A 27,602-nucleotide genomic window follows, 5' to 3' on the forward strand; every position below is an offset into this window, starting at 1 on the left:
TTTTCATTTCTCACATATTCCGTCTGCATGGGTTACTGACTGAAATTGTTTTGGACCAAGGGGTTCAGTTCATGGCCAGATTCTGGAGAGCCTTGTGCTCAGCACTACAGGTCAAGCTAAAGTTTTCCACGGCCTATCACCCCCAAACCAACGGGTGCACGGAGAGAGTCAACCAAGACCTAGAGACATTTCTAAGAATTTATATGTCCTCTTCCCAGGATAATTGGGTGGATTCTTTACCCAGGGCGGAATTCGCTAATAACAGTTCATGTCATTCCTCCACTGGACAAACCCTGTTTCTTGTGGTCTACGGCCATCATCCCAGAGTTCCTGGATTCCAGAGTCTTCCAGTCTTCAATGTACCAGCAGTCGATTCTTTGCTACAGCAATTCTCCCAAATCTGGTCCCACTCCTCTTTAATAAAGACATCCAGCTGCTACAAGTTAGGGACAGACAGGAAAAGAAGGTTCATTCCCAGCATGAAAATAGGAGATCAAATTTGGCTCTCTACTCGTAACCTATGACTTCAGGTACCCTCAATGAAATTTACCCCACGCTTTATCGGTCCTTTTGCCATTACGGAGATCAACCCAGTAGCCTATAAATTGAATCTACCCACTTATCTCAAGATCCCAAACTCCTTCCGTGTCTCCTTACTCAAACCCTTGATCCTTAACCGATTCCTTCAAGTTCTACCATCACCACCTAAGATCCATACCAAAAGAGGGGAGGAATTCGAGATAAAACAAATTCTGGATGCTCAAATCCACTATGGTCAACTCCAATATCTCCTAGACTGGAAGGGTTATGGCCCGGAAGAGAGATGTTGGGTGAAAAGTGAGGATGTCAATGCATCCCGTCTAGTGGATAAGTTTCACTCTGAAAATCCAGAAAGACCCAAAAAGTGCCCAGAGGTCACTCGTAAAGGAGGGGGTACTGTCACGACCAGGACTGTGAGGGTCGGGGTCAGTGGCACTTACCTGTCCGGACGCTCTGGTGGGGTCCTTCTGGTGGGGGTGCAGACACATGGGAGGTCCGCACTGCATGCTACAGGGGTCTGGGGGCATAGTGTCCTGGCTGCTGGTGTGAGTAATACACACCTTGGCAGTGCTGCAGCACAAAATGGGCACTGCCATCTTGGATGGATCAGGTGACTCCTTTCGGCCAATTCAGGCAGAGCATTCCAGGACTCCTAGCAACCAATCCTGCACTTCCTCTGGGTGTTTAAGGGCTGATCTGCAGTTCATTCATTGCCAGTGCAACGTTATTCCCAGCCTAGCTGGGTGCTAGTTCTCTGAGCTCCTTGCCTTACTTTGCTCCTGCTGAGTCTCACATATATGCTATTGCTCCAGGTTCCAGCCTCCTAGACACTCTGCATACCAGCGGTGTTACTCCCTACTACCATCCCTAGAGGGAGCCCTGCTTAAAAGCCATTCTGACAGTCTGTGCTCCTTCTGAACTTTCCAGTGACCTTTTGTGTATATCCACAGTCCATTCCGGGTGTAACTCTCTATCAGCATCACTTCTCTGTCAGTGGGCCATCCATGAGCAACACACATCTCAGACCTGCATCCTTTCAATATCAGACATCTGCCCTTACAACCTCTCCTGGATCCACCCCGGGTTCATCCGCACAAGTACTTAATCCTCCTATGACAGCCTGAAGACAGTGTTGCTACAATTTAGGCACTGAAATGTGCCTATATTGTCTAACTGTTGGAATAAACACTTCTCACAAGTTCTATGAGTGCTGCATCTTACCGATAAGTATCTAACTTTTACATACGGGCACTGAGGCATTATAATTGATACCTGGGAGAGCCGGACCCATTGTGTGTATATATATATATATATATATATATATATATATATAACACACACACACAGTTTGTATTCTCTGTATTACTATATTACGATATATAAATTCTCAACTAATTATCAATTAGCAAACAAAAAACATTAGTTATGGACAGTTTTCTGCACAAGAGGTGGGTACTCTGGTATATATATATATATATATATATATATATATATATTAGGGATGTGCAGGCTCGGATAGGTTCGAGTTTGCACGTGGAGTTCGGATTTTTCCCTCCAAAAAAACGGAACTCAGAAAGAGGCAAAACGTCATCTTACATAGACGAACATCATCATTCCTGGACAAAAGTCCAGGAATGATGATGTTCGTCCATGTAAGATGACGTTTTGCCTCTTTCTGAGTTCCGTTTTTTTGGAGGGAAAAATCCGAACTCCACGTGCAAACTCGAACCTATCCGAGCCTGCACATCCCTAATATATATATATATATATATATATATATATATAATGCTTGTGAATCAATATTAAATTATCTGTATATCTTTACTTATTGTTATTATATCTCGAAATATAAATGTGACAAAGTGTGAACAGTTTAATTTGCTTTCTATATCTATATAAGTTTCATAAATGTGTTTTCTTTTTAGGGACAAGTTGTATTTAGAAATGGAGAAAGAATGGGTACCATCAAATTTACCCAGTTTCAAGGTAAGGTATTCTTTCTTATGTTTGAGCAATAAATGTATACAACAAAATGTACACATGATATACTACATCACCCTATGATAGCAGAAGGCAGTTACAAGCTAATATGAACCCTGTTGCAAGGTGCATAAGAAATATGATTGTATGCTTCTGAATCAAGATATACTGTACAGTACTTTACATTGTGTAGCGCACTGTGCTAATTCATTAAGGGTCATATTCTCTTGCAGAAGAATGCCAGAGGGTTTTAAAACTCAGCATTATTGACACCTCTTGTGCAGATAGCATTTGGTAAAATGGTCTCCACACAATTCAGTCAGTGACTTGAAAAAAGAGGAGTATTCTCCTGAGGGAGTAGAATATTGAATAACTTTGTCTCTGTGAAATAGGAAGGGGGGAAGAGGGTTTGCGGGGGTACTGGACCTAAGGAACAATGGTTATGTTATACTGTCATTTTACCAGTTGCATTTTGCATTTTTTTAATATCTGTATTTAAATATTTCTTTTATAATACTACTGACAGTTAAAGTTTATATTTATGATTTTATTAGATAAATGTCATGTAAAAGCCATAGCATAGATTATTTGCTAGACACTTTTATTTATTTATTATTTATTTATTATCAGTTACTTATATAAAACAATCATATTCCGTTGTGCTTTACAATTGGGAACACACAGTAATAAAACAAGACTGAGTACTAACAGACAGACATGTAGGCAAGAGGGCCCTGCTCGCAAGCTTACATTCTTTAGGGAAATAGGGATTAATACCCAAGGATAGGGGCAGTCAGATTGCAGAGGTTCTTGGTGGCCTGTGTGATCCAGTCACACAGGCTTAGGGTTGGGAGGATGCGAAAGTGAAGAAAGAGAAATTCTGTAAACTTACAGTATGTGTGGACTGTGTATAGAGGAAGTAATTGGGTAGGATTTCTTATAGAGGTTAAGTGGGTGGTTATAAAATTTGGTACGCTTGTCTGAAGAGATGAATGTTCAGGGAGCCACAGGGAGCCAACAGATTATTTGCAGCCCCCAAATGGTCCTGTAATCGTGCATGGGAACAAGTGATGCATGAGTATGAGAGACGCAGATATTGTGCAGAGCGGAGAGGTCATGTTGGGAGATATTTTGAAATATGTATGTTGGTGTAGTATGTTTAATAGCCTTATGTGTAAGTAAGAGTATTTTATATTGAATTTGGTAGAATACAGGTAACTAATGGAGCAATTGACAGAGTGAAGAAGTAGACGATGAACATTTAGTAAGGAAGATCGGCCTTGCAGCTGCATTCAGAATGGATTGTAGTGGTGAGAGTCTGTTTTGGAGAAGACCAGTAAGGAAACTATTGCAGTAATCCATGTGGGAGATAACAAGTACATGAATTAGAGGTTTTGCAGTGTCTTGTGTAAGATATGATTATATTCTGGATATGTTTTTTAGATGTATGTAACATGATTTGGAAATAGATTGAAAGTGGGCAACAAAGGACAGTTCAAAGGCAAGGATAACACCTAGGTAATGAGCTTGTGAGGTAGAGTTGATTGTCGAGTAATCAACGGTGATAGAGATATTTTGCATATAGAGCTGATAATGAGACATTTGTGTTAGGTACTGTAGTAGAATTCATGGCGCAAATTTCAAAAGGATAATTTAATAAACTGTACATTTATTTTTTTATTATATTTTGTACATTGGCCATTAATTGAACTATTGAAAGACCTAATAATGAAAGTGATAATATTTGCAATTTAAAGAGCATCCTGTCATTATTCAAAATACCTATGCTATAAGTGATAAGAATGTAACCTTACTTTTCACTTAAGATAACAAAATGCTTATTTAGCCTAGCTTTTTTTACGTGTTATATCTATGTATATAAACTAATTGCAGTGGTAACTAACATTTTGTTCCACATCTTACAGCATCAGTTTCTCATGATTTCTCCTCTCCGGGTTTCTGCTGCCAATCACTGATAAGGGTGAGGCCAGAAGCTAGCCCCACCCTCTCATGGCATAATGCACTGAGTCATGGATCTATGAAAAAGGGACAGGGGCAAAAATACACTAAACTTGTAAAATTGTGTCATAATGGCCCATCCCCTTCCCATGGACCCATGAGTAATGCCATTATTCCCCCTGTTTCTACCCATTACAATTTAATAGTGATTGCCAGAGAGCACATTGAAGATATCTTGTCTCTTATTTTTTGCCCTGGTAGCCAATGTCATCTTCAGATGGTGATAGGCAATGTAGCCTTTGGACAACATTATGCAAAATCTTCTCATAGAGGAAGCCAAAGGATTCCTTTTGGGGACTCTGCCCTTGCATGTGCATGGTCTGTTGACCGTACATGCACAATAGTGCAACCAGGTACCGAACCCAGAAGTAAAGTTAGCAAATAAGCTACTGCTGTAATTCTAACTCATTGCAGGCATGGGCTTCCATTGGAGAACCTGTAAAGAAGTAAATGCTTTATGCTGCATTTTAACAGTGTCTGTATACTGGTATATATACTGGTGCTGATCTCCTGTATGTCCATATTCTGAATGTCAATTTGCAGACTGCATACCAATTAGAAAACTATCCTGATATTTTCACAAATGTATTTTTGTGCACACTTTGTAATATACTTTCCTACAAACAGAACTTCATTAGTCTGTATAGAAAAAAAATGCTGTACCACAGAAAAGTAATCTTGTAAATCAATGTGTTACACTGTGTTCCAGCCATAAGTTCTCTTTAAACGATTCCTTAAATGTTGTATTGCTTTGTAAAATTCTCTAGCGTTCGAGATCAATTCTTTTCACTCAATGCAGTCCCATACTAAATGTACCAAGAAGCTCCTGACTTTACCAATCACAAAAGTAATAAATACATGGGAATTTTATGTTATACTGTTTTACTGTATAAACTGATTTTTCTAGTTTATATAAAACAATGTGTCTATAATATGTATTTTTATATGCATTGTTTCTCCTGAATTTTGCAGATTGCATTGTATTACTGAATAAATGCACACAAAATGTAATTTCTGTTAGAATGACAGCTATCTGCACTAAATGTGTTTTGTAATTAAATAAATAAAGGCCATGGTAAGATTAGATCATGTCCTGTCCCATCTGTATTGTCATTTACACCATTGATTTTACAGATGGAAAATATGGTCACAAGATTATATTTGATTATTGTATTGTGGTTAAACTGTTATCCTTCATACATATATATATATATCATCGAGTCCAAAGCAATGGAGTAACTGACTGGGCCCCACTGTTCAGCACCCTGTGGAAAAGACCCACAGGGGTCTTGAAGCATTGATTTTTTTTTTGTACAATATATTTGAACTTTAAACAAATGCATGGAGTGCCGCCTGTTCTTTCAGTGGGTTCCGGTTTCTCCATTGTTTGGGACTTGATGAGCTACTGTGTTGATTTTGAGGCAGGCACCCTGGTCAATAATTCAGTACACAGAGTGCCAAACAATACAGATTTATATATAGAGAGAGACAATTCCCTCTCTTTTTTTGTACTACTGCAGAGTTTCTCAGGGGCTGAGATACTTGATTAGTTAGTACATTGGTATTTTTGGACCTGTGATTTGCTGAGTGGTTGGCTATTGTGACCACTACTGCAGGTTTGTTTCTTCCTCTACCATGCATCTCTGCTCCACCATGTTTCTCTCTCTCTCTCTCTCTCTCTCCACTCTCTCTCTTCTGTCCCCGTCTGTCTGTCTCTCTCACAAATTTGTCCCCCCATTAGTCTGTCTGTTTCTCTCATCTTTGTCAGTCTCTCTTTCTGTCTACTCATTTTTCTATTTCGCATCTGTCACCCAACCACCCCTCTCTCTCTCTCTCTCTCTCTCTCTCTCTCTCTCATCTCTATCTCTCCACTGCACAGTCGTGGGAGAGTGGTTGTGGGCATGAGGCTTTAGATGGCGCAGGGGTGCTGGGGATAAACTACTGGGGGCAGTCATGCTTAGGTAGGGGAAGTGCACATGGGGGGTGCTCAGGCGAGAATGACAGGCATGCTTTGTTACTGGAGGTGCAGGTGGGGGAATGCTGGCTCCAGGCACTGACAGGAGGGAGCAGTCTGTCTTGCCCATCTCTCTCTCCCTTCCCTCCATCTTCTCTTTCATATATGTTACCTTCCCATCTCGCACTCATCTGTCACCTCTCGGGGGAAGCACTGGGTGTGAGAGCTGGGAGGTGTAGGCACAAGTATGGCAGTGTGTGGACATGTTGGAGAAGGAGTCACACATGGGGGGATACTGGTTCCAGGCACTGACAAGAGGTAACGGTACACCTTTCATCTGTACAGCTGGTTAAAGAAGAGAGTAGAGAGTAGGGATGGGCCCCTCTGTCCAATATCTTGAAATTATCAATATTTCAGCCTCTTGTGATATTTTATTTGAGCCAAGTCACACAAAATATCATGCAAAAAAACAATATCTTTAATCTTTCTCAGCCACCCAGCTATTTTTTGCCATCCTACAGTAGCTGTCTCTAGTTGAGGCTGTCCTGAGATTCTCTGAGGTACTGAGAGAGAAGTTATTGATGTCTTTGAAATCTAATCTAAATATCAATATTTAAGACTATCGATATTATTCTCATTTTTTTTTTATGCATCGCTTCACATATGCTAATCTCATATTGATTCAAAGTATCAATGCGCGACCAGCCAGTGAGAGTTGTGAGTGGAGGGAGGGGGGCAAAGCCTCCTTCCAGCTGCCTACTTTGCCTGTGCTAGCCTGACACAGTAGGAGATTATATAATCTATTATACAGGGTGTTTCACTCGCTATTGGCTCGAAAGTTTTTCTTATAACTTTTAAAGTAATTGATTTACTGTAATTTACTGTAATTTAGTGAAATGTGACACAGACATATCTTGGTCTGTGAGAAACATGAGGAAGTCATAGCAAGTGTTGAGAGTGTTCACCATTAGCATCCCGGCCAGCTGTTCACACATGGGGAAAGTGAAGGCCAGCTGTTCATCATCCTAGTCAGCAGCAGATTCCAAAATTCAAATAGGGGAGCCAGTGAGGATGGCAGTTGGTGCGGTTCCCCTATTTGATGTATTCAAATATCGCATTGCGAATTAGTCCAAATTTATCACATCCCATTCGAATCCGAGATGCAGATTGTGATAAATATGCCACATCATTTTCAGTTATCTACAATTTATATTATGCTTTCTTGTTACGCATAACAGCCAACAGAATTCACCCCTAACCTTTTTAAACCAACTACATTCTCTCCCCTATCATCCATATTTATGTGCAACACCACTACAGGTACCCAAGTATCACTCCACCATTTCAGGTAATTGCATACGTGTGCATGCGGTGTGAAGCATGTGCACTCATATTTACACATAGAGGCATATTTATTAATCATCAGATCCTATGCCCGATTATTATAATTTCTTATCAATACTATTCACTACAGCAAAAAAATTATTGTTTACCAGAAAGTATTAAAATACACCCGCAGGGACAGGGGCTCTGAAACGACCCCATCCCTGCAGTGTGTTGCAAGTGAAGTGATCATTTTACTTCTTCAGGAGCTGGGTGCACTGCTGCGCATTCATGGTCTGCTGTAACTCTTGCAATCTGTAGCTCATAGGCTTCAGCAGCTAACCCCATCTGGAGAAGACTTTTGCCACTAGGGCCAAACTTGGTAAATATGGCAAAAAAAAACCTCAGCCCCAATAGAAACCTAGGGGTAAATTTACTAAAGTTCGATTTGGTATTGATTATTTGAATCTAAATCATCGAACTGCATATTCCCATAACAAATCCATTATTTACTAATATTTGATTTTGCATTCAAATTTCAATTCGAATTCGATTTTGGTTGATTTTAAAAAGGGATTTTGTGTTCAGTTTATGAAATCCCTTCTAAAATCGAACCTCAAATCCCCATTAAAATCGAACTCAACTTCCTCCTTACATACATATGTATCACATGCACACTTATGGTGCATACACACGGTCAGATTTTTCTTCAGATCTGAACGATAAAGATTTAAAAAATCATTCAATCGTTCATATCTGAAGGAAAATCTGACATGTTTGAACGATGAATGATGCGCATTCCCGATGGTCAGATAACGATATCTGACATCTGATGTGTTTGCAGTCAGTTTTGGACGATTTCAGTAATTTTAATGCAGTCAAAAATCGTTCATAGTTCAAATCGTTCAAATCCTTGGTCAAATCTTTCATCAAATCGATCAGATCGTTCAATCGTTCATCTGACACATCTGACCATGTGTATGCACCTTAAGTAACGGGAACAAATTGGAAAAACTTGTGCACACTCTAAAAAAGTTAAAGTGATTTATAATGTCCTCATAAATATAATATACTCATCGTCAATAAATTAATACATACACACACACACATATATATATATATATATATATATATAGATGAACAATCACAAATCTGGCACTCAAGTTTAGAAAAGTTAAATTATACTTGCTCACAGTGCCTTCCTTGGGGTGTGGAACCCGTTATGTATACAAGCAGCAAGATGTGGCACTCATAGACTTCCAAGCAATCTGAAATTTATTCCACCAACATCAACGTTTTGATACATATAATTTTTTAAAAAACATTTTTTTTGCTTGCCGTGTTATGTCAGCTGAACCCCACCATGGGGAGGGGCTGCGTGCACGCTTGCTATAGGGCCGCGAAAGAGCTAGTTATGCCCTGATACTGCAGGTAGGTGCACAGCATAGTATAGCCTTGAGCAGCCATTATTCCTACAGCCAGGCTGCCCCACATGCTTTTGTGAACTTTTAAAGGCATCACAATCAATTTCCAGGCAAAAGAATGGTGTTTAGAAGCTTAAATTGACGGTCTCTCCTTATTGTATTAATTTGGGGATTTTGAGTTCGATTTATGTTCGATTTGCAAATCGAATTCTAGTAAATGAAGGGATCCTGTATTTGACTATGGGAAAACACTGATGTTTTGCCGATATTCGATTTTGAGTGAAATTCAGTTTTCTGTTTGATTTGACATTAAATTTTGGCTTTAGTAAATCTCCAATATCAAAATCGAATGGAAATTGAACCAAAATCGAATGGCAAATCGAACAGAATCCAAAATTGATATTTAGTAAATATACCCCCTAGAAACAATTGTTTTTGGGGGATAACACACAAATATTCATTGATAAATAGGCCCTTTAGTCTAGTTTAGGTGATTATTGCTACCTTTTTTTCTTAGCAAGCTCCTTTTTTCCACAGGAAAAAGCACTAACATAATGTATTTGCCCTTGTCGTCTTTTTTTGTGAATATGTTTAACACTTTGTAGTTTAAAAAGCTTATAATATAAATATGCAAATATTTATTACAAATTTGACCTAATTTTGGGCAATGAAAGCCTCTATTGAGATTTACGTATGTGAGATTGGGGTATTTATCAAAGCTGGGAGAAAGATAAAATTGTGAGAGATAAAGTATTAACCAATCAGCTTCCAATTACATTTTGTAGGCTGTGTTTATAAAATGCTAGTTAGGAGCTGATTGGTTGGTAAATTTTATCTCTCTCCCAGCTTTGATAAATAACTGAATAACTCTTTTACTCCACTGCAGAAGGTTTTGTTTGTTAATACTTATGTGCGTCTTTAACACAACATACTGTAGCAGCTAACAGGCAGATTTGCTTTGCACAAGTGGATGGATTGATTAATACATACACAGCTGCAGATTTAGTGATGTCACAGTAACTCAAATAACTGCATTCACAGCTTTTTTACCTTCATCAGAATCCATAAGGACACTTTCCTAAAGACGTAGGAGGTGCTTCTGTAACAATGTAGGGAGATGATACTGTACATTCATTTATAACTGCAGTTGCAGTGTAATATGAGGTTAATTCTCATCAATTTATCAATGTCTCATATCTGAGAATGTCAATATAGGGGTTTAGTGTTCCTTTAAATCTGTTGCATTATAATAGTTAACAAACATTATTAAATGAATGAAAAATGAGTTTCCCTTTTCCCAGATGAATTATTTATGCTTAAATGACTGTGCTCTGAATTTTACAGTTCAGTGGCTGACTTATATAATACCAGTCAGAGTAACATCATTCTCAGTTAAACCTGACAGTGAAAGTCTGACATACTAACATAAACAATCAATCTGTTTTTATTTATATTTTCCTCTTATACAAGTTTTCTTTTTTTATGGGATTTTATAATAAAATTTGAAGGTTTTTTTTTTTTTTGTTAGGCAAAGTGGTTTGTAGAACTAGTGACAGCAGAAATGAGTTCAAAATAAATATTAACTTGGTATTCATGCATAATTCATCTTGAGAGTCTACATTACTTCAAACCAAATCACTCCTGTCATAATTCATGTATGGGTTACAGCTAAAATGTATGCAAATATTATGGCTTCTTTGAAGTCTAGGGCCCTTCTTTTTTTTTTTCTTAAGTCGATGTGGTTCATTTAATGGTAATATATAGGTGCAAATACCACACTAACCAATCAGCACTAAGCTTTTCTCTTTCTAGCAGTTAATATCTCTTATAAGGTAAATAACACAAACTATTGTGTTTCATTGTAATAGGTCAGTGCTAATGTCCCTAAGTGCACTGTTAATAAGTAACTATTTTTACTGTTCTCTAAGGGGTCTATTTATTAACATTACTATTACTATAATAAAGTGAAAAAGTGTGTTTTCTCACCCTTTTCACATTATTTTAGTATCACATACAGTAAATTGGAGTAGAATTCATAAAATTCTACTCCAATCCCTAATTATCACATATTTTTAGTAAGCAGATCACATTTCCCATAATTGTAATGGGAAATGTGATCTGGCCAGATTTACTAAAAAAATAGTGAAAAAATAGCAGGGGAAGCCCTGTGATAACAACACCACTTGGAGATGACGTTATCCAGGATTTCCCACAGTTCCTCGACTCCTGCTCTGCTCTAACAGGCAGAGCAGTGCTGGGAGCGGGGCCCCAGTGATTAGCTGTGTGGTACAAATAGACCACAAGCTGTTCACTGCAAAAAAAATCCAGTAACCAGAGATCAGTGCTCCGGTGATGTCTTCTGAGGCTCCAGGCAGCTGGTCTATGGGCTCTTGCACTGTGACCCTTGTGAGCTGCTGCATAGAACAGCTGACCAGGGTCAGAGTCCTGAAGCCGGGAGACCAGCTGTCCGGAGCACCAGAGGACATCACATTAGCACTGATAACCAGAGGTAAGTGTAATCTGAGCAGGGTGGCGGTGTTGCGGTAGCCAGTGGAGGCGCATGCGCAGATACCTTCTACCTGTATTTTTTCTGAAATATACAGGTAGAAGTGTGCAGATGGGATTCGCAGGGACAGAGCTTTAGCGCAAGCTCTGTTCCTGCAAGGGATTTCTTTATAAAGTCCTGTGATATTTCCTAAATTTGCAATGCAAATTTAGTTAGAAATATCACACTACAATTGCATTTTAAATGCGGATTGTGATAAACAGGGCCCTAAGAACTGTTAGAACATTGATCATTTGAAATGTGTTTTGCAGATACACTTGTATCTCTACTGGTATAAATGTTTTGTCTTCCTCAAATAGAGCAAATAATTCTAACACTGTATACTGTAGCATATGTCCAATCATAGAAAAACAAAGAATTATAGGTATTAAGATGCTGTACATGGCCATCAGTCATATTACTGTACATATGGCTCCACCCCACTGCTTAAAAAATGAAACACTGCTGCTGCCAGGTGGTGCGGCCAGTGCATCTGCACAGGGCGGAGTCCTTCAGGGTCACCGGCCACACACTTCCCAGCTCCAGAACGCCAGCGAAGGTTCCTGCCCACCCACCACCCCCTAGATGGAAAGGTAAGCGCTCAGGGGGAGGAGTGGGCGGGGGGTGAGAGAGAGTGGCGGCAGTGCTTCGCAGGGTGCACTGCCGTCCAGATACCGAGCTGGCTGCTGCTCCTGGCTCAGTACATTGATACATGCAGCCTAAAATGTACTGGTGGAAAAAGGCCTCATATTTCTAGTATGAATAGTGGTTTCTTCCTGTGCTTTGATTAAGTTGGCCGCACATGCAACAACCACTGACATTCATATTGGAAGAGATCATGCAAGTATTGGTATGTGTTTTTCACAAAAGAGATCTTAAACAATGCAATCTAATCAATCAAGCTAACATTGCCCATACCTATGTTCTACACCATGGCGCCACAAACTAGCGCATTTCCTGTATTTATATCTGCACGAAGCCAGTAGCTAGCATCTACCCTCTGTCATTAACTAACACAGTGCCTGTATCCAGCAGCTAGTCTGAGCCAGAAACTACAGTAGTACAGGTTGAGTCTCCCATATCCAAAATGCTTGGGACCAGGGGTATTTTGGATAACGGAATATTCCGTATTTTGGTATATTTGCACACCATAATGAAATATCTTGGGAATGGGACCCAAATCGAAACACAGAATGCATTTATGTTTTATATACACCTTATACACACAGCCTGAAGGTCATTTTATACTATATTTTCTATAATTTTGTGGCTCAAACAAAATTTGTGTGATCTGCTGGTGGCTCATCATGTTGCTTATATAGTAGAGAGATACATGGAAGAGCTGTGAGCAGACGTGACCTTTCCCAGTAGCAGCATTGAAGTCTGTGCTTTTTCATTATTGTATCAATGGCAAAAAAAGAAGTGACTGTAGCACTGTAATAATCGGGACACATGCACAGAAGAAGAGTCATTGGCCGTCTGCGTGAATATTGGCATAGCATGCAACTCTGAATCAGGCCCTATCTGACAAAGACTTACACAGTAAGTAAGGTTAAAAAAGCCTAATTCAGAGATGTACGCTAACCTGATGGTGGGAGGACTGTGCATACACAGGATGTGTACCGCGCATGTGCAGCCCTCCATCTGCGAGTTCACTCGCAGTGTCACCATTACGCAGCCTTCATAGTGGCCTTGCAATATCATCCATCTCTGAATCAGGCCCACAGTCCATTAGGTTTTATTGTTTGATAAATTATAATAGTGTTTGCCCCAAGGAAGGCTCAAACTATCCTTGTGTTTTATAGTCCTCTATTCTATTATTGTACTTTGGATGAATAGAGCACCCTTTGTACCCTTTTCCAGAGACAACCGCAATTCGCAGGCAACGCCGATGTTGATGTAGTTGAGCGATTATTTGTAACTGTGCATGCGTGAACAATTCTGAAATCTCATACGAGGCATGTTACACAGAGTGTATTCACAAAGGTGCTGTTCTGATCAATTCAGGCGATATCAGAAGTGTGCTGGAAAAGTGATGGATGTTCCTAGAAGTGCACACAAAATGGTCCATTTTGTGGGCACCTCTGAGGCACCCCTGCAAATGCCCTGAGGCACCCCAGGGTGCCACGGCACCCAGTTTGGGAACCACTGTCATACAGCATGTATTCTACACCACAAATAAAAGAAAAAGTTTATATTCTAAGTCACATTTTTTTATTTTCTGGTTTTCCTGCATGTACAAACACCACGATGACTGATTTCATACGTATGGAGAGGTGTTACTACAATATTGTTTTGGTGCGTGGGCTGTGGCTGTTTAAGTAGCATGACTTGTTTGTACACAATTGGTACTAAGTGTAAAGATTTTTAGTCATTATGCAAGATGAGATATTGTAAATACATCTAATACATTTTACACCAATGCACTGATGATGTCTGGTCCTCTAAAATGTTATATTGTGATAGGATAATCACACACCTTGGGGATTTGTTACTACATTTCATGTGAATAGAGTTTTGTGGCACACAAGTCATTTTGCAGAGGAGACTGCACACGGGGTCCCCTCCTCTCTTTATATGCCCCTGATTGTGGCATTTGGGGTGCAGAGTGTAAGTGTTTCTGGCCAGCGTTGCCAGAAATGGGGCCAATTCACACTTGTTTTCTGGAAGGGAAGAGGCCAGGGTCTATGTTGGTGGGCACAGCTTTCCTTGCCTTGCAAGCTGCCAGGAACCAGCCAGACTGAATAAGTCTCAGCTTACGCAGCCTGGCCAAAGAAGCAACGATGGTCACGATAATGATCCGAGGCAGATTCTACGGATGCTGCGCTTGGATCGCAGGTACAGCAAGGAGGTGTCTATTTCCTACAGGCTGCATTTACATTTAAGTTGGACGGAATTGCCCAGCCGCTTCCTTGTGGCAGTGCCAATAATGTCCATCTCTGATCAGGCTCTAATTTCAGACCTCAAACAAGAGCCTCTTTTTTAAGGTGGGAGAAATCCTACAGCTCAGCAGTGTCACTGAGAGATTGTCAAGACTACAATAAGCAATATACAGTAAAAGGATGTTTATTCAGATATAGTACACATGCAGTTTATCCATAAGACAGCAGAAATATGAATAATATTGTTTGTAACTTATTTTAGTATTAATAGGATATAGGAATAAAAATGATAATAAGTGGATATCACCTTTAAATGGAAAGGAAGAAAACCAAAAAAATGTTTTGCTTTTGTTTTCTGTTTGCTGTTTTATTTATATCTATTATCATTTTTAAGACAAGATGTGTTACAAAATACTAATGCATTTTCAGGGGTGTCACAATAATGACACAATAATTAACATAAAAAAACACTTTTCTTGCATGGGTTAATAACAAATGAAGCCTCACCATGAAGTATCTAAAAGAAGATATTTTTTCTGACAACACGCCGGTAACATAAAGTTCATAACATAAACTAACTGATTTTAATATTTCCAGCAAACTTCCATCGCCTCTACACTTACAGCCGAAGACACAGAACTGGGTGGTAGCAGGGCTAGGGTTGCTATTCTATCATTTTAATCTGTGGGTGATTAAAACCAGGTGAAATGCACACTGGGGTGTTTATTTACTAAAGTGCGGATTTATATAAGTGGAGGTGTTCCACATAGCAACATTATAGCATTCCTCAGCGAGGTGATCTCAAGTAGGCAAAGTACTGGTATGGTGGTTCCTGAGATATCCACCAGTCTGGCTCCGCTGGCTCCATTGCCAAGTAGCCAGCTTCTGATGCCTCCAGTTTTAGGAGTCCTGTTGCAGGCTCCAGGGTTAAAGTTCCAGACAATACTTTGTAACTTTGAGTGCTTCGTGTCAGGGTGCAAGCCCAAGTTCCTAATGTTGAGGCTGCTGTCCAGTTTCTTTTTCTCAAGGTTAATTCTGTTCTTGCCTCTGGTATGTGGATAACTCTACCCTTACCTCTGGGGATGTGAATGTATCTGCCCTTGCCAGACAGCATGAGGTCTCATCTGCCCTTGCCAGTTGCATGAGTTTTGTCTCTTCATAACGCCTTTCCTGCCATCCCAGTGGGGGAGACCTGTATTACTAGGTTCCCGTAGTGTTCAAGTACGAGGTGCCAAGTGTACCTCAGACTCCAACACTATGGGTGGTCTGTCAAGTCCAGCCGGTAGTGACTCCGGTCCTGTCGATGAGCCAAGTCTTGTTGGACAGTAAGAGGTACCTGAGATGACTTACCCATGAACCAATACTTTACTTTGCTACTGTAAGTAATGTATATAAAAAACCTTCTATTCCAGCCATTGAAAGGATCTTATCCTGTCTTGGATAACAAAGTTAGAGGGAAAGGTCACAGAGTGGGCATGTTCCTTAAATGATTTAGAGGACCCTGTATTGCAGGGTTTAAGAAAGTTCTATGATGTGGTATTGCTCGAGTTTGGCTCTCCTGATATCTGGGCGGCACAAAAGCTAATTCTAGGAACTTCGCATGTGGGATGTACATGCCAATTAACTCTTTAGTTTATCTGAAAGTTCCAAAAAACCTCACAGGTAGAAAAAATGATTTGGAACTTTGTGATATGTCTTGAATCTGCTCCTTAAGGGGAGGGGTGGGGGTAATGTTAGGTTATGTGGATATCTGGATCCTTGAACTTTAAAACTGTCCCTCACAGGGTTAATTCTGGGAGTTCAGGATTGCTAATTATCCAACTTGGGTCAATCCTATTGACACCAGTATCTGATTTCTCATTCCCAACCAACACCCCAGCAACACCAACACTTCACCAGCACCCAGACATCTATTCTCATTCACAAGCAGCACTCCAGCAGCACCAGTTACCGCCCTTATTAACAAACATCATGGCAGCATTTCCAGACACAACCCATGCACAATCAACAACCCAGCTGTGCTCAGATACCCTCACCCAAGATGAAGGCACTTAGAAGGTAAGTATACCCCTCCTGAGTCCACTCAGAGTAAACTCCACTATTACTGCCTACCGCTGTATAGAGACCACGTCTTATAGTGCTGTGTCCTGCTCTTTTGCTGCTCACTGCTTCCACAAGGCTGCGGACATAAATTACCTTTAGATACAGGTGGATAGGCAATCTGGCTAATGTGTGGTTCATAGTCTTCAGCCCGGCGACTCCCTGCAGTGCTTACCTTGTGGTCTGCATTGCGCCAGCCCTCATTACAGATGTGATAGTGCTATCTAAGTCAGATTAGTAAAGTGCAAACCGTTACTAAACAAGACATTGATGTTTAAACAAATATTCCAATTCACCCATAACTATCCCACTTCCCACAGATGAAATGGAAAACATTTCCCCAAGCCTTCCACCGACAGTACTGACTGACCCCGCCCTCCACTTCTGTTGTTATATGTATATGCTATCATTACTTTATTGTTCTATGACCTAATAAAATATATCTCAGAGCAAGATAGTTTTTATCTTTTTTGTTAGAATTTTATTTAATTTATGTAAAATTTATATACCTACACTTTTTTCATTACATTTTAAAAGTGTTGACTTTACAACTTCAAACAGGATCATAAAGCATCATGAATAAAGTTGTAAAATGCCGTGAATCACATTTTTAACAGGTTAGCATTACGGCTTCAACCTGACACTGTCCCTGTTCTGAGTGTTGACGTTGGCGTTTTGATAATTGAACTCAGAACTACATACCTTTTTAATATTGCTGATAGAATATTCTAAGCTATCAGCATAATTTTCAAACGTTAAGTACACCATAATAAATCACTGTGTACAGTATTTATTCAATCTTTAAGTTATATAAAGCAGAGTTTTATTGTATATCTCTGGCTCTCTCTGGACTGTTTAGATGTTGCTTTGCTCTACATGAGAGAGTTTCTGCCCAACCTTTCCCCCCCTGGGACTGTTCCACCAAACTCAAGACAGTTGGGGGTATGAGTATATATGCCTAGTTTATGCCAAGAGATGTAGTTTGACAGTGTTAATAGTGAACAATAAAGTGATATACAGTGCACAGTTCATGCACAATATAGTCTATCAGAGCATTTAATAATTACAGTGTAATTAATAATTAATACAGTTGCGTTTGTCATGTTAAAGGCAATTATATACAAACACAAATACAAAATTAAAGTTCTATTTAAGTACAAATAAATTCAAATATCCTTTGCTTTCCCTTTTAAAAGGTCAAAAAGGAATCTGCATTCTTGCTGTGGACCAATGGAAATATTAATGTCACAATGTAAAGAGATTGTAGCCGTACTACCAATGGTAAAAGTATTAGTGGGATGGATTCAGATAGACTTAACCAATCCAATCAGAAGCGACCACTAAACATCATCATCAACAGTTATTTTTTGCACCTGAGGTCAATCACCGGTAGATGATCTGCCTTATAACAGGTGCAAATACGTCTTTCTTCTGGTGAGCATAGGTCACATTTGGGTGAATGCACCCTTACAATTCTTTACCCATGCTGACATGCCTGCATGTAACATCTATTCTACCTCTGTAAGCGTAAGAGGTTGCAAGCACCAAATGTGCACCAGTCATCAGTAGCATCTATTTGCAGTCACCCATCTGCGACTGTATAAAAATGACCTACAAACTCCTTCCCTTGTGTGCATCATGCAGCTGAATGTGCAAGGTGTGAGATGCCCACTTTTAGCACCGTGCATGCTGTAATACTGATTGCTGCATCCTTATCTGCCACCATCGAAAATTGCACCAGCCGTATGGTAGGTGCAGTGTCTCCATCTGACCATGGCTTCCTATACCTGCGGCTGTGCATCTGTGAATGCAGACACTGGTATTGGCACACCCGCAACACTCCCTTAATACGCCCACTGAATGAACCATTTTTGCATGCACTAGTAGCCACCTCCCAGTCACTGCCCAGGAACGCAGATCACTTTGTACATACACTCTGTAATGCATGCACCGTAGGAGATTTCGGAATTTTTCATGCATGCACGGTTGCAAATAATCGCTCACACATGCACAGTTGCAAATAATCGCTCACACATGCACAGTTGCAAACTTCGACATTGCATGCGGCTATGAATCAGGCCCCATATACCTTCTACTTATGCTAAATTGATAGCTCATGGCCTATTGTAAAAAAAAATGTTGACTGTGCAAGCCAGTGACAGAGACATAGGGGGTATATTTACTAAAGTGAGAATATTTTGAAGTGGAGACGTTGCTCATAGCAACAAATCATATTCTACTTAACATTTAACTAGCAACTTCTAGAAGATAATAGCTAGAATCTGATTGGTTGCTATGGGCAACATCTCCACTTCTAAAAACTCTCACTTTAGTAAATATACCCCTTAGGGTTCCGTATGCACACCACAAAATCTGTATGAACAGGATGAGGAAAATAAAAGAGTATTAATGAAGCTGCATATACACCCGCCAAAAGGGGGAACTTATTGCTGTTACTGGAGAGTACTGTAGGTGTGAAATGCATTGATGATGAAGACTATCAGAAGAACTAATTGGATGTTTTCAGATTGACCTCTCCAGTTGATAGTAATTAATTAATTACTTTGGTGGTTACATGAAGTTGTCGCCTTCTGAATGCATTACTTAATTGCTATTTCCATTTGGACTGTGATCAGTAAGGATGTTTAAAGGGGAATAAACATATTTCTGTTTAATTTAATTGTGCTTAATTTAATTGAATATCATTTGTATTTGCATTTTGTATTTGAGTTTGCATTTAATTTTATTTGAAATGGTAAAAGTGAGTTTTGCATATAATGTTAATACTGTCCAGACATTTGCATACATCATTACAGTATTATATGGAGTTATCTGATTTGTGCATTTACTAGTAACACTGTTACGCCACGTCTCTAGGCTTTCTCTAAACGACACTGTTATACCCCTTTTACACCGGAGCTAAAACCCGGGTTTTTGAAGGGTTAACCCGGGCAGCTCCCTGGTGTAAAAGGGGAGAGAGTTGGATCGCTGGGTGGAGTGACCCGGCAATCCAACCCAGGTAACTAGCAGGGTTTAACACGGGCGTAGCCCGTGAAACCCTGCTGTGAGAACAGCGCACTCTGGGTCACGATGACCTGGAGTGCGCTGCTAGCCGGCCGATTGGTCCGGCTTCAGTGGCGCTTGGAGATGACGTCATCTCCAAGCGTCCACTTTCAATCCGCAAAAGCCGGGTCTATGCAGACCCGACTGCGGTGTGAGCGGCGCTGACTCGGGAATATCCCGAGTCGGCGCCGGCAAAATTCCGGGTCTGATCTGGATAGGAACTTTGTTCCAACTCCAGGTCAGACCCGGAATTTAGGTGGAAAAGGGTCATTAGTTACTGTCAATCTGTTCTATCGTTATCTCACTGTTTTATTTTTCACTGTGTATTGTTTTAGTGAAAAATTTGGGAGGTCCGAGCTAATATTGGATTAAAGAGATATGTTGCGGATAAATATACTCCACACTATTTGTGTGTTTAATCAATGTCTATTTTATTTACTTTATTAAATTCTTAGCTAATTGTCTTAGGAGTCACACTGCTCCAATCTTGAACATAAAACAAGGTTGTGATTAATGTCTTTAATTGCTTAAGATTATTGTTGGTACCCTAACTGGGATTTATCAGTTTGTGAGTTCAAACTCACTATCAAGCAATAGGGATGGGTTGCCCTATGTACGTCCAGCAGCTGGTGAAAACAAAACCCGTAACATTTAGAGAGTGCAGGCCAAAAGTGTGTAAGCTGTGTATTGTTTGTTGAACTTTCTTATATGATATTGTTTGTTCATAACCCTAAGCTGCTACCATACTGTGACAGTAGGACTCATGGTCGGATGACAACCACTAGGCAAACTCTAGAGCCAGGGCAAAACAGTTAATGGGATGTTTTAGCAAGGATCCCTCAACAGTCACCCACTGGTTTGCAGAACCTAGCCTGGACCAGTCTAAAATTCTGCTAAGCATAACTACATCAAAATAAGAACCAAAATGGGGAAGTTGAAGTCCACCCAGATGTCACCTCCTGAACAAAACATCATGCTTAAACCACGGGGTTCTCCCACCCCATACAAAAGTTCTCAACATGCAATGAAGATCTGTAAACCAAATGTGGGATAGGCACAAGTAAAGCTTGTAATTGTAATAGATAAAGTACACAGTGCAAAATATTAATTTTAAATACATTCATCCTCCCAATCCACAAGATACCCCTACTAGACCATGACTCAAGCTCCTGTCAGATTTTTGTAAGGATTGGAACAAATTTAAGTGAGTGCACTCTAGAAAGGCCTCTGGGGAGATGCACATTTAGATATTTTAAATGTGAGGGATTCCACTTATAGGTAAATGCCTGTTGGAAAAATGGTGAGCAACAGGAGGGATATTAAGATTCTTTGCCCCTATTTAAGTAACTGATTTTACAAAAAGGTTTGAAACTCCTTCATGAAATTAGGGAGGGATATGTAGTGTTTGTAATAATTACCGAAAGATCATTGGCGAAGAGAGCAAATATATATTCTGAATCTCCTACCCATGAATCAGAAATATTGGGATTGGCCCGTATGGCCCATTCTAGAGCTTCCATGCATACTACAAAGTTCAATGGATATAGTGGGCAACCCTTTCGCCGTCCATTCAATATTTGAACAGGATCCAAAAAATCCCCATTGACTTTAACCATGGCAGAGGGCCCCTTCTACAAAACCAAAATCCTATGCACGTTTCCTTACAGACCTCACATAAATACCCAACTAATGCGGTCAAATGCCTTTTTGGCATGAGTCGATAGGAGCATCATGGGCATAAGCTACTGGGCCATCAGATTAATAAAATTAATCACTTTGGAAGTGTTATAATGGACCTCAGGACCCAGTACAAATTCCACCTGGTCAGTGTGAATTATGGCTGGTAATAATAACTTAAACCTATCGCAATGAGTTTTGCATAGAGTTTTAGGTCCACATTTAGGAAAGAAAAGGGCCTATAACTAGGGCAAGGAAACAGCTCTTTCCCCTCCTTAGGGATGATGGCGCTGTGGGCTTCTAAAGACTGAGCAGAGAAATGGTCCTTATCAGTGACTGCATTAACTGCTCGGAGCATCAAGGCATCACTAAAAGCTATTTAGGGCTCTTACAATTCTATCAAAGCTTCAACCTTTAAAGTCTGCTAATAAAATAGTTTTGACAATTTTGCTCTACCTTACATTAAACGGCAGAGCCAAGGGATGTGTAGCAGCCCCTGTGGCTCCAGCTAGGATGAGTAAACACCTTAAGAAAATCTTTTCCTAGGTGGTAGAGTAGCTTTAATTACCTTATAAGATAATTTCAATTGATTATAGTGTAATTTAATTTTTACCATTAAAGTGGTGTTGTAGCTACTAGAGATCCAATTCAGGGCCTGATTCAGACCTGCTAGCGAGCGCTGAGCGCTCGCAAGTGGGTCGATGTTGGCCCAGTGCGCATGCGTACGACGGAGGTGGCTCCGTCGTGCGCATGCGTGAGACCCGGATAGCGACAGGCAAGCCGTCGCTCCGGGTCTCACTACAAAGGGGGCGTGCTGTCGATGTTGAGTGACAGCACGCCCCCTTTGGTGGGTATGTCAGGGGCGTGGCTGCCCAGACGGAGGCATTCCCATGGGAACGCCTACTGTCTAGAGCCGGCCCCACTGACATCACAAGTGATGTCAGTGGGTGGACTTCTTGCTCTGTAAGAGCAAGAAGTCCACTGGGACTTGCGGCAACGAGACCCTACCAAAAGGGTCTCGTCGCAAGTCCGATGGTCACGATGGTCTTGACCATCGCGACCATCATCCTGGCCGCTCGCACTAGCTGTGGGTGGTCACCCACAGCTATGCGAGCGGCCAGGAGGCCGCTCTAAAAATACAATAGGTGGGCACTGATTCAGAGCGAGCGCTCTGTCAGAGCTTCCGGCTCTGAATCAGGCCCACAGTCAGTACAGCAATACAATGAGAAACACAGCTTATCACTATTCTAATTGGCCTAATTTAGAATTGCACGCAAAGCTGCTGCATCTGTACCTACATTGTGAGCTTGAATATAGATGTAGATTTCCTCCTTACTCAAAGTCAGCAACATTTATGTGAACACATTTACCATTTAACACATACAGTACAACTGTATCTGCGAATGCCCTATGGCCCCCAGGTTATATCCATACAGCTGCAAGTGGAGATCCAGCTGATTTCTGCACAACGGAATAGCCCGCATATCCACAGACATATATAAGTACTCCTTGGGTGCAAAATCAGAGATTGGGCTCCTATACGAGTGATACTGAATCAGACACTATGGGGCTGATTTTGAGTTGGGAGCAAAGCGGAGAAAAAATAAGTATCTTTGCATCTAGGAAAACCATCTGGAAACCAAGGGGTGCAAGTACATTGATTGTTTTTGTTTATGCATGCTGCTGTTGCATGTAGTTTATTTTTGCACTGCAATTTAAATTGGAGATTGGACACCCCCCCAATAAATCTGAATTTATCAGGTTACATCAGTCCCACCCACTTGGCAATGTGGTTTTACCAAGGTGCAAAGTTTTTCATCTTTTCTGCTTTGCTCCCGAATTCCTGAGGCGTACCCAGACCTTTGTGGGCCCTATAGCAACATTTTGAAGGGGCCCCTACAACCTTCTAAACAGACACCTTCCTCCACAGCTGTTGTTCATTTTATGCACCATAGTACTGCCCTAGTTAGTACTGCAAGTCAACAATATGCTGTATTGTATTGCCTCCAGTACACATGCCACAGAGTTCCCCAGTTCACATTATGCCACACATTTCTGTGGCAATTCTGGGAATCTGGAAGACAACTCTATGACCTGGCTGTAGCTGAGGTTGGCACCCTAAGCCTCTGAGCTCCATAATAATAACACTCCCTGCACTTACTATAGCCATGCCCATGCTCCCAACTCTGAAACAGCCCCTATATCTAAAAATGTATTTATTATTTTATTAGGAGTTATTTATATAGCACACACATGTTCTGCAGCGCTTTATAGAGAATATTTGGTCATTCACACCAGTCCCTGCCCCAGTGGAGCTTACAATACATATTCCTTACCACATGCTCAAACACAAACACTGTGGCTATTTTTTTTGTCAATTGCCATTTAACCTATCTGTATATTTTTGGAGTGTGGGAGGAAACTGGAGCATGCACAGGGAGAATATTCAAAGTCCACACTATTAGGGCTGTAGTGGGAATTGAACCCACAACCTCAGTGGTGTGAGGCGGTAATGATAACTATTACACCATGCATTACTGTAAGGCAAACTGTTTCATCTGTACTGAGGCCACTACTTATACAAATAATTTCTCATTATCTATACACTCTCGAGCAAAGATCAAATTGGCTTCAAGGAACAAAACATCACCCTTCTCTCCATATTAGTTTTTTTTTCGTGGTGAAATTAGACCAGAACTGGACTGGAACATATAAAATATAAATATTTACTGTACAAATTAATAATAGATAAAATATGTTGTTTCTTTATTGTAAGCCACATTCTCTAACAGTTCAATAGAATGGGCTCATGTTGTACAAAAACTAATCTTAATGGGATTTTTAATTATTTTTAATTATATAATGAAGGGGTATATGTGTGTGTGCGTGTGTGTTCAGTATGCAATTAGTGGGAGAAAAATCTAAAAGCGCTGAGCTTTCTCTTTTGTTGATTTCCTCACTGTAGCCTCACAATCTACAGTACAGTAAGTTGTTTATCTGTTTACTACTAAAAGGTCATTAGCATTACATGGAAAGGTAGCAGTTTAACACTGTTGTCCATTTTAGGTGACATAATTGAAAGTTTACCACACACTATATTCATATTTTGTCTACTCTTTGGTGGGAATTCAATTAGCCCTGATCATTTATCGGGGGTGAAATAAAGGTGGTAGTCTTGAGCTTTAATGCTCAGAGCTATTCAATTACAGCCCTTAGTTGATCTTAAACTAGTTGCAGCACCTGTTTAATACAGAGTGTCAGTTTTTAAAAAACAGTTATCAATAAAGTTACATTTACATCAATTTGAAAAAAAATGGAGCTGGGATAAAAGGACTGTCCTTCCTACAATATGTCATCCTTGAAAAAAAACTGACATATCAAACGCGTTGAAAGACGCCGCTACAGCTGCAGATCACTCCTGGGCTCGACGCTGGTCGCTCCCTGTCCCCAGTGGGGCACACAGTAACCAACAAAGGAATAGAGTGCTCACTGCTGTGCAGCACTGCTCAGCACAGCCACTAGCAGAAAGACATCGGAGGGAGAATTAAGATAGTTGATATGGATAGTTTACCGATTGTATTCCCACATTCACCCGAGTCCTGCCAGTGCTCCACACCACCAATCCCATTAAAAAGGGCATAAACAATTCTACTTGGTGGAGGTGGAGTGTTTTAAAAATCTCTATAAAAAATGTTTTTGTATTTGTTTGATTAAATGTATAGTTGTTTGTGCAAATGCACCACATACACCGCATAGTGCTCATCTTTACTTATCAATCATAAGCCTTTATTTCTCGTCCGATAAATTATCTATTATCAGGCATTAACACAAAGAATCCAGGAAAAGTTCTCAGACCTATGTGTTCACACCCGATATCAGGCTAATTATCTGTTCAGACCCAAAAATTGGATAGCCCTGGGGAATCAATTAGCCCACAGTAAATTACCACAGCTAATTGATTTCCCACCTTAGTGTACATGGAATCAATCCTTCTCTTACGAATATATCAATAAGCATTATTCTAGAAAGTTTTACGTCATCAGTATCTTATGCTCTGTAGTCTGTGTTAAGATGGCCACACATCTAAAGATTATCTGTCCAACCAGCCAACTAGTTGATTGGTTGGAATGAAAATCTGTTAAGGTATAAAAGCAAATGACAATCTGCAAGTTGCTCCCAAATGCTGGAAAATGGACAAAGACTGTTGTTTGTACAAATTGTTTAGATCAAACATTTAACAAACTTGTCTGACGACCATTTTCATCTGTTTTCTGGAATTCAGGAGCAAATTGCTGATCATCAGTTACTCCCATACGTTACCAGATTTTCATTCCAACCAATCAATAAGTTGGATGGTTGGACAGATAATCTTTAGATGTGTGGCCAGCATAAATTAGAATTATGAAAGCTACAAGCAACCTGGTACCATTAAACTGGGACTTTTGCTTGCTTTAAATGACTGCTGGGACCTGTACAGACCACCTTTTTTAAGGAACTTTATCTCTCTCCACTTTATCGCTCTCCAAGGTCCGATACATCTAGCCCTCAATATGAGATCTTCAATGGTTCATCATTTATCTGCATGATTTATAAGTGCAGGGGCTAGATTTCCAACCCCATAGAGGAATTGCCTCTATGCTCAGCTCCTGCTAACCTGCAACTTCCTTATCTGCGGCTCCCAATTCACTTAATATGTATACCATTTCATTTCTCAGTCTCAGCCTAGTCCTTCGTGATTTTATTTATTCTATCTAAAAAAATAATTTGTATCCCCAACAGTGTAAAACCCACATGAGCGCTTCAGCGGAGGCTAAGAGCAGCGTAAGTTTATTTGTTAGTGATGATCTTACATTCTATTATCAGCAGTGGGCATTAACAGCCAGGGCTGGTGCCACAACAGCAAGAGGTCATACTTTATAAAAATATCTTTGTTACTGTCACACTACATGTATCTGCAAGACCTGTCATGCCCAAATGTAATGGCTGTAAGGGTATGTAGTGCACCTCTAGAAATATTATTAACGTAAAGACATGACACACACATACCTGTAGTGGGACACTTAAAAAATATATTAATCTATTATTAACTACTTTTTTACCTCATACCCACCACCCAGCCATGTAAGAAGAGCCCTAGTATTATCAGCATGGGGCTGGTTTCTACATTTGCAGGCCTGCTTCCCCTAAGGAAAAGAGCATCGTGCGACCAGCCTAGGGCTTTTTGTCACTATGGCAGTGGGACCTCCCTGCTATTGTTAATTTGATTTATTTGATCCTGGACCACCCATCCTGCACTTACTGTATATGTTTTCACCTAAATGCAATGTTAGTAAATGATCCACAATGAGTAATGAGGTGAGTCACAAAAAATAAACAAGTGCAAATGTCACCATAAACCATAAACACTGAGTATAAAAAAGAATTTAATATAACATGCCCAAGCATTTCTCTGTACAGGTATGAGCACACAATTTGGTATGTTTTAAGCGCTTGCCACCATAATATGATCTGTGTTGTAAAGTATATAGTCATTACCTTTGCTTTGAATATGCACAATAAACAATTCCTCTCCTTTAGTCACCACACTTCTAACACGGCTAACGCCAGGTGCTGCACGCTTGCCTTATTTTCATTAGAAGCAGGCATATTTACCAAGTGGTTTATACCGTAAGAGGGACTATATATATGCATGCTGGCATACTAATATTGGATATCCAAGTCCTTGGTACTGACTGTTGGGAATTTCCCTATTATACAACGATTCAGTTAAGTCCTGCTTGCATAATCCATTTTTTGGCATACACTGCATGTTTTCAGGATTACCTGGGCTACACTCTATGGGCCTGATTCAGATGCGCTCGCGAGCGCATTGCGCTCACAGGCGGGTCAATGTTGGCCCCGTGCGCACGCACGGCGTGCGCGAGCCCCGTAGCGAGTGAGACCTTCACTCGCTCCAGAGCTCACTGCAAAACGGGGCGGCTGTCAATGTTGATCGACAGCTTCCCCATTTTGTAGACAGGTAGGGGGGTGGCTGAACAAACGGAGGCATTCCCAATGGAATGCCTGCCGTTTGTGGGTGGCCCTACTGACATCAC

The 27,602-nt window shown here is 40.4% G+C and overlaps 1 protein-coding gene across 2 annotated transcripts in view; it reads left to right on the top strand.

Moving 5' to 3' along the window:
• GABBR2 (gamma-aminobutyric acid type B receptor subunit 2) overlaps window positions 1-27,602 on the top strand; it is a 777,957-nt gene that overhangs the window by 525,535 nt on the left and 224,820 nt on the right. For both annotated transcript variants that reach the window (XM_088476284.1, XM_088476286.1), the window contains exon 8: window positions 2,466-2,526. In XM_088476284.1, coding sequence (XP_088332410.1) covers window positions 2,466-2,526 — 61 coding nt within the window. The remainder of the gene's footprint in view (window positions 1-2,465; window positions 2,527-27,602) is intronic.

Source organism: Taudactylus pleione, unplaced genomic scaffold (assembly GCF_031769625.1).
Source record: "Taudactylus pleione unplaced genomic scaffold, aTauple2 ptg000186l, whole genome shotgun sequence".
NCBI lineage: Eukaryota > Metazoa > Chordata > Amphibia > Anura > Myobatrachidae > Taudactylus > Taudactylus pleione.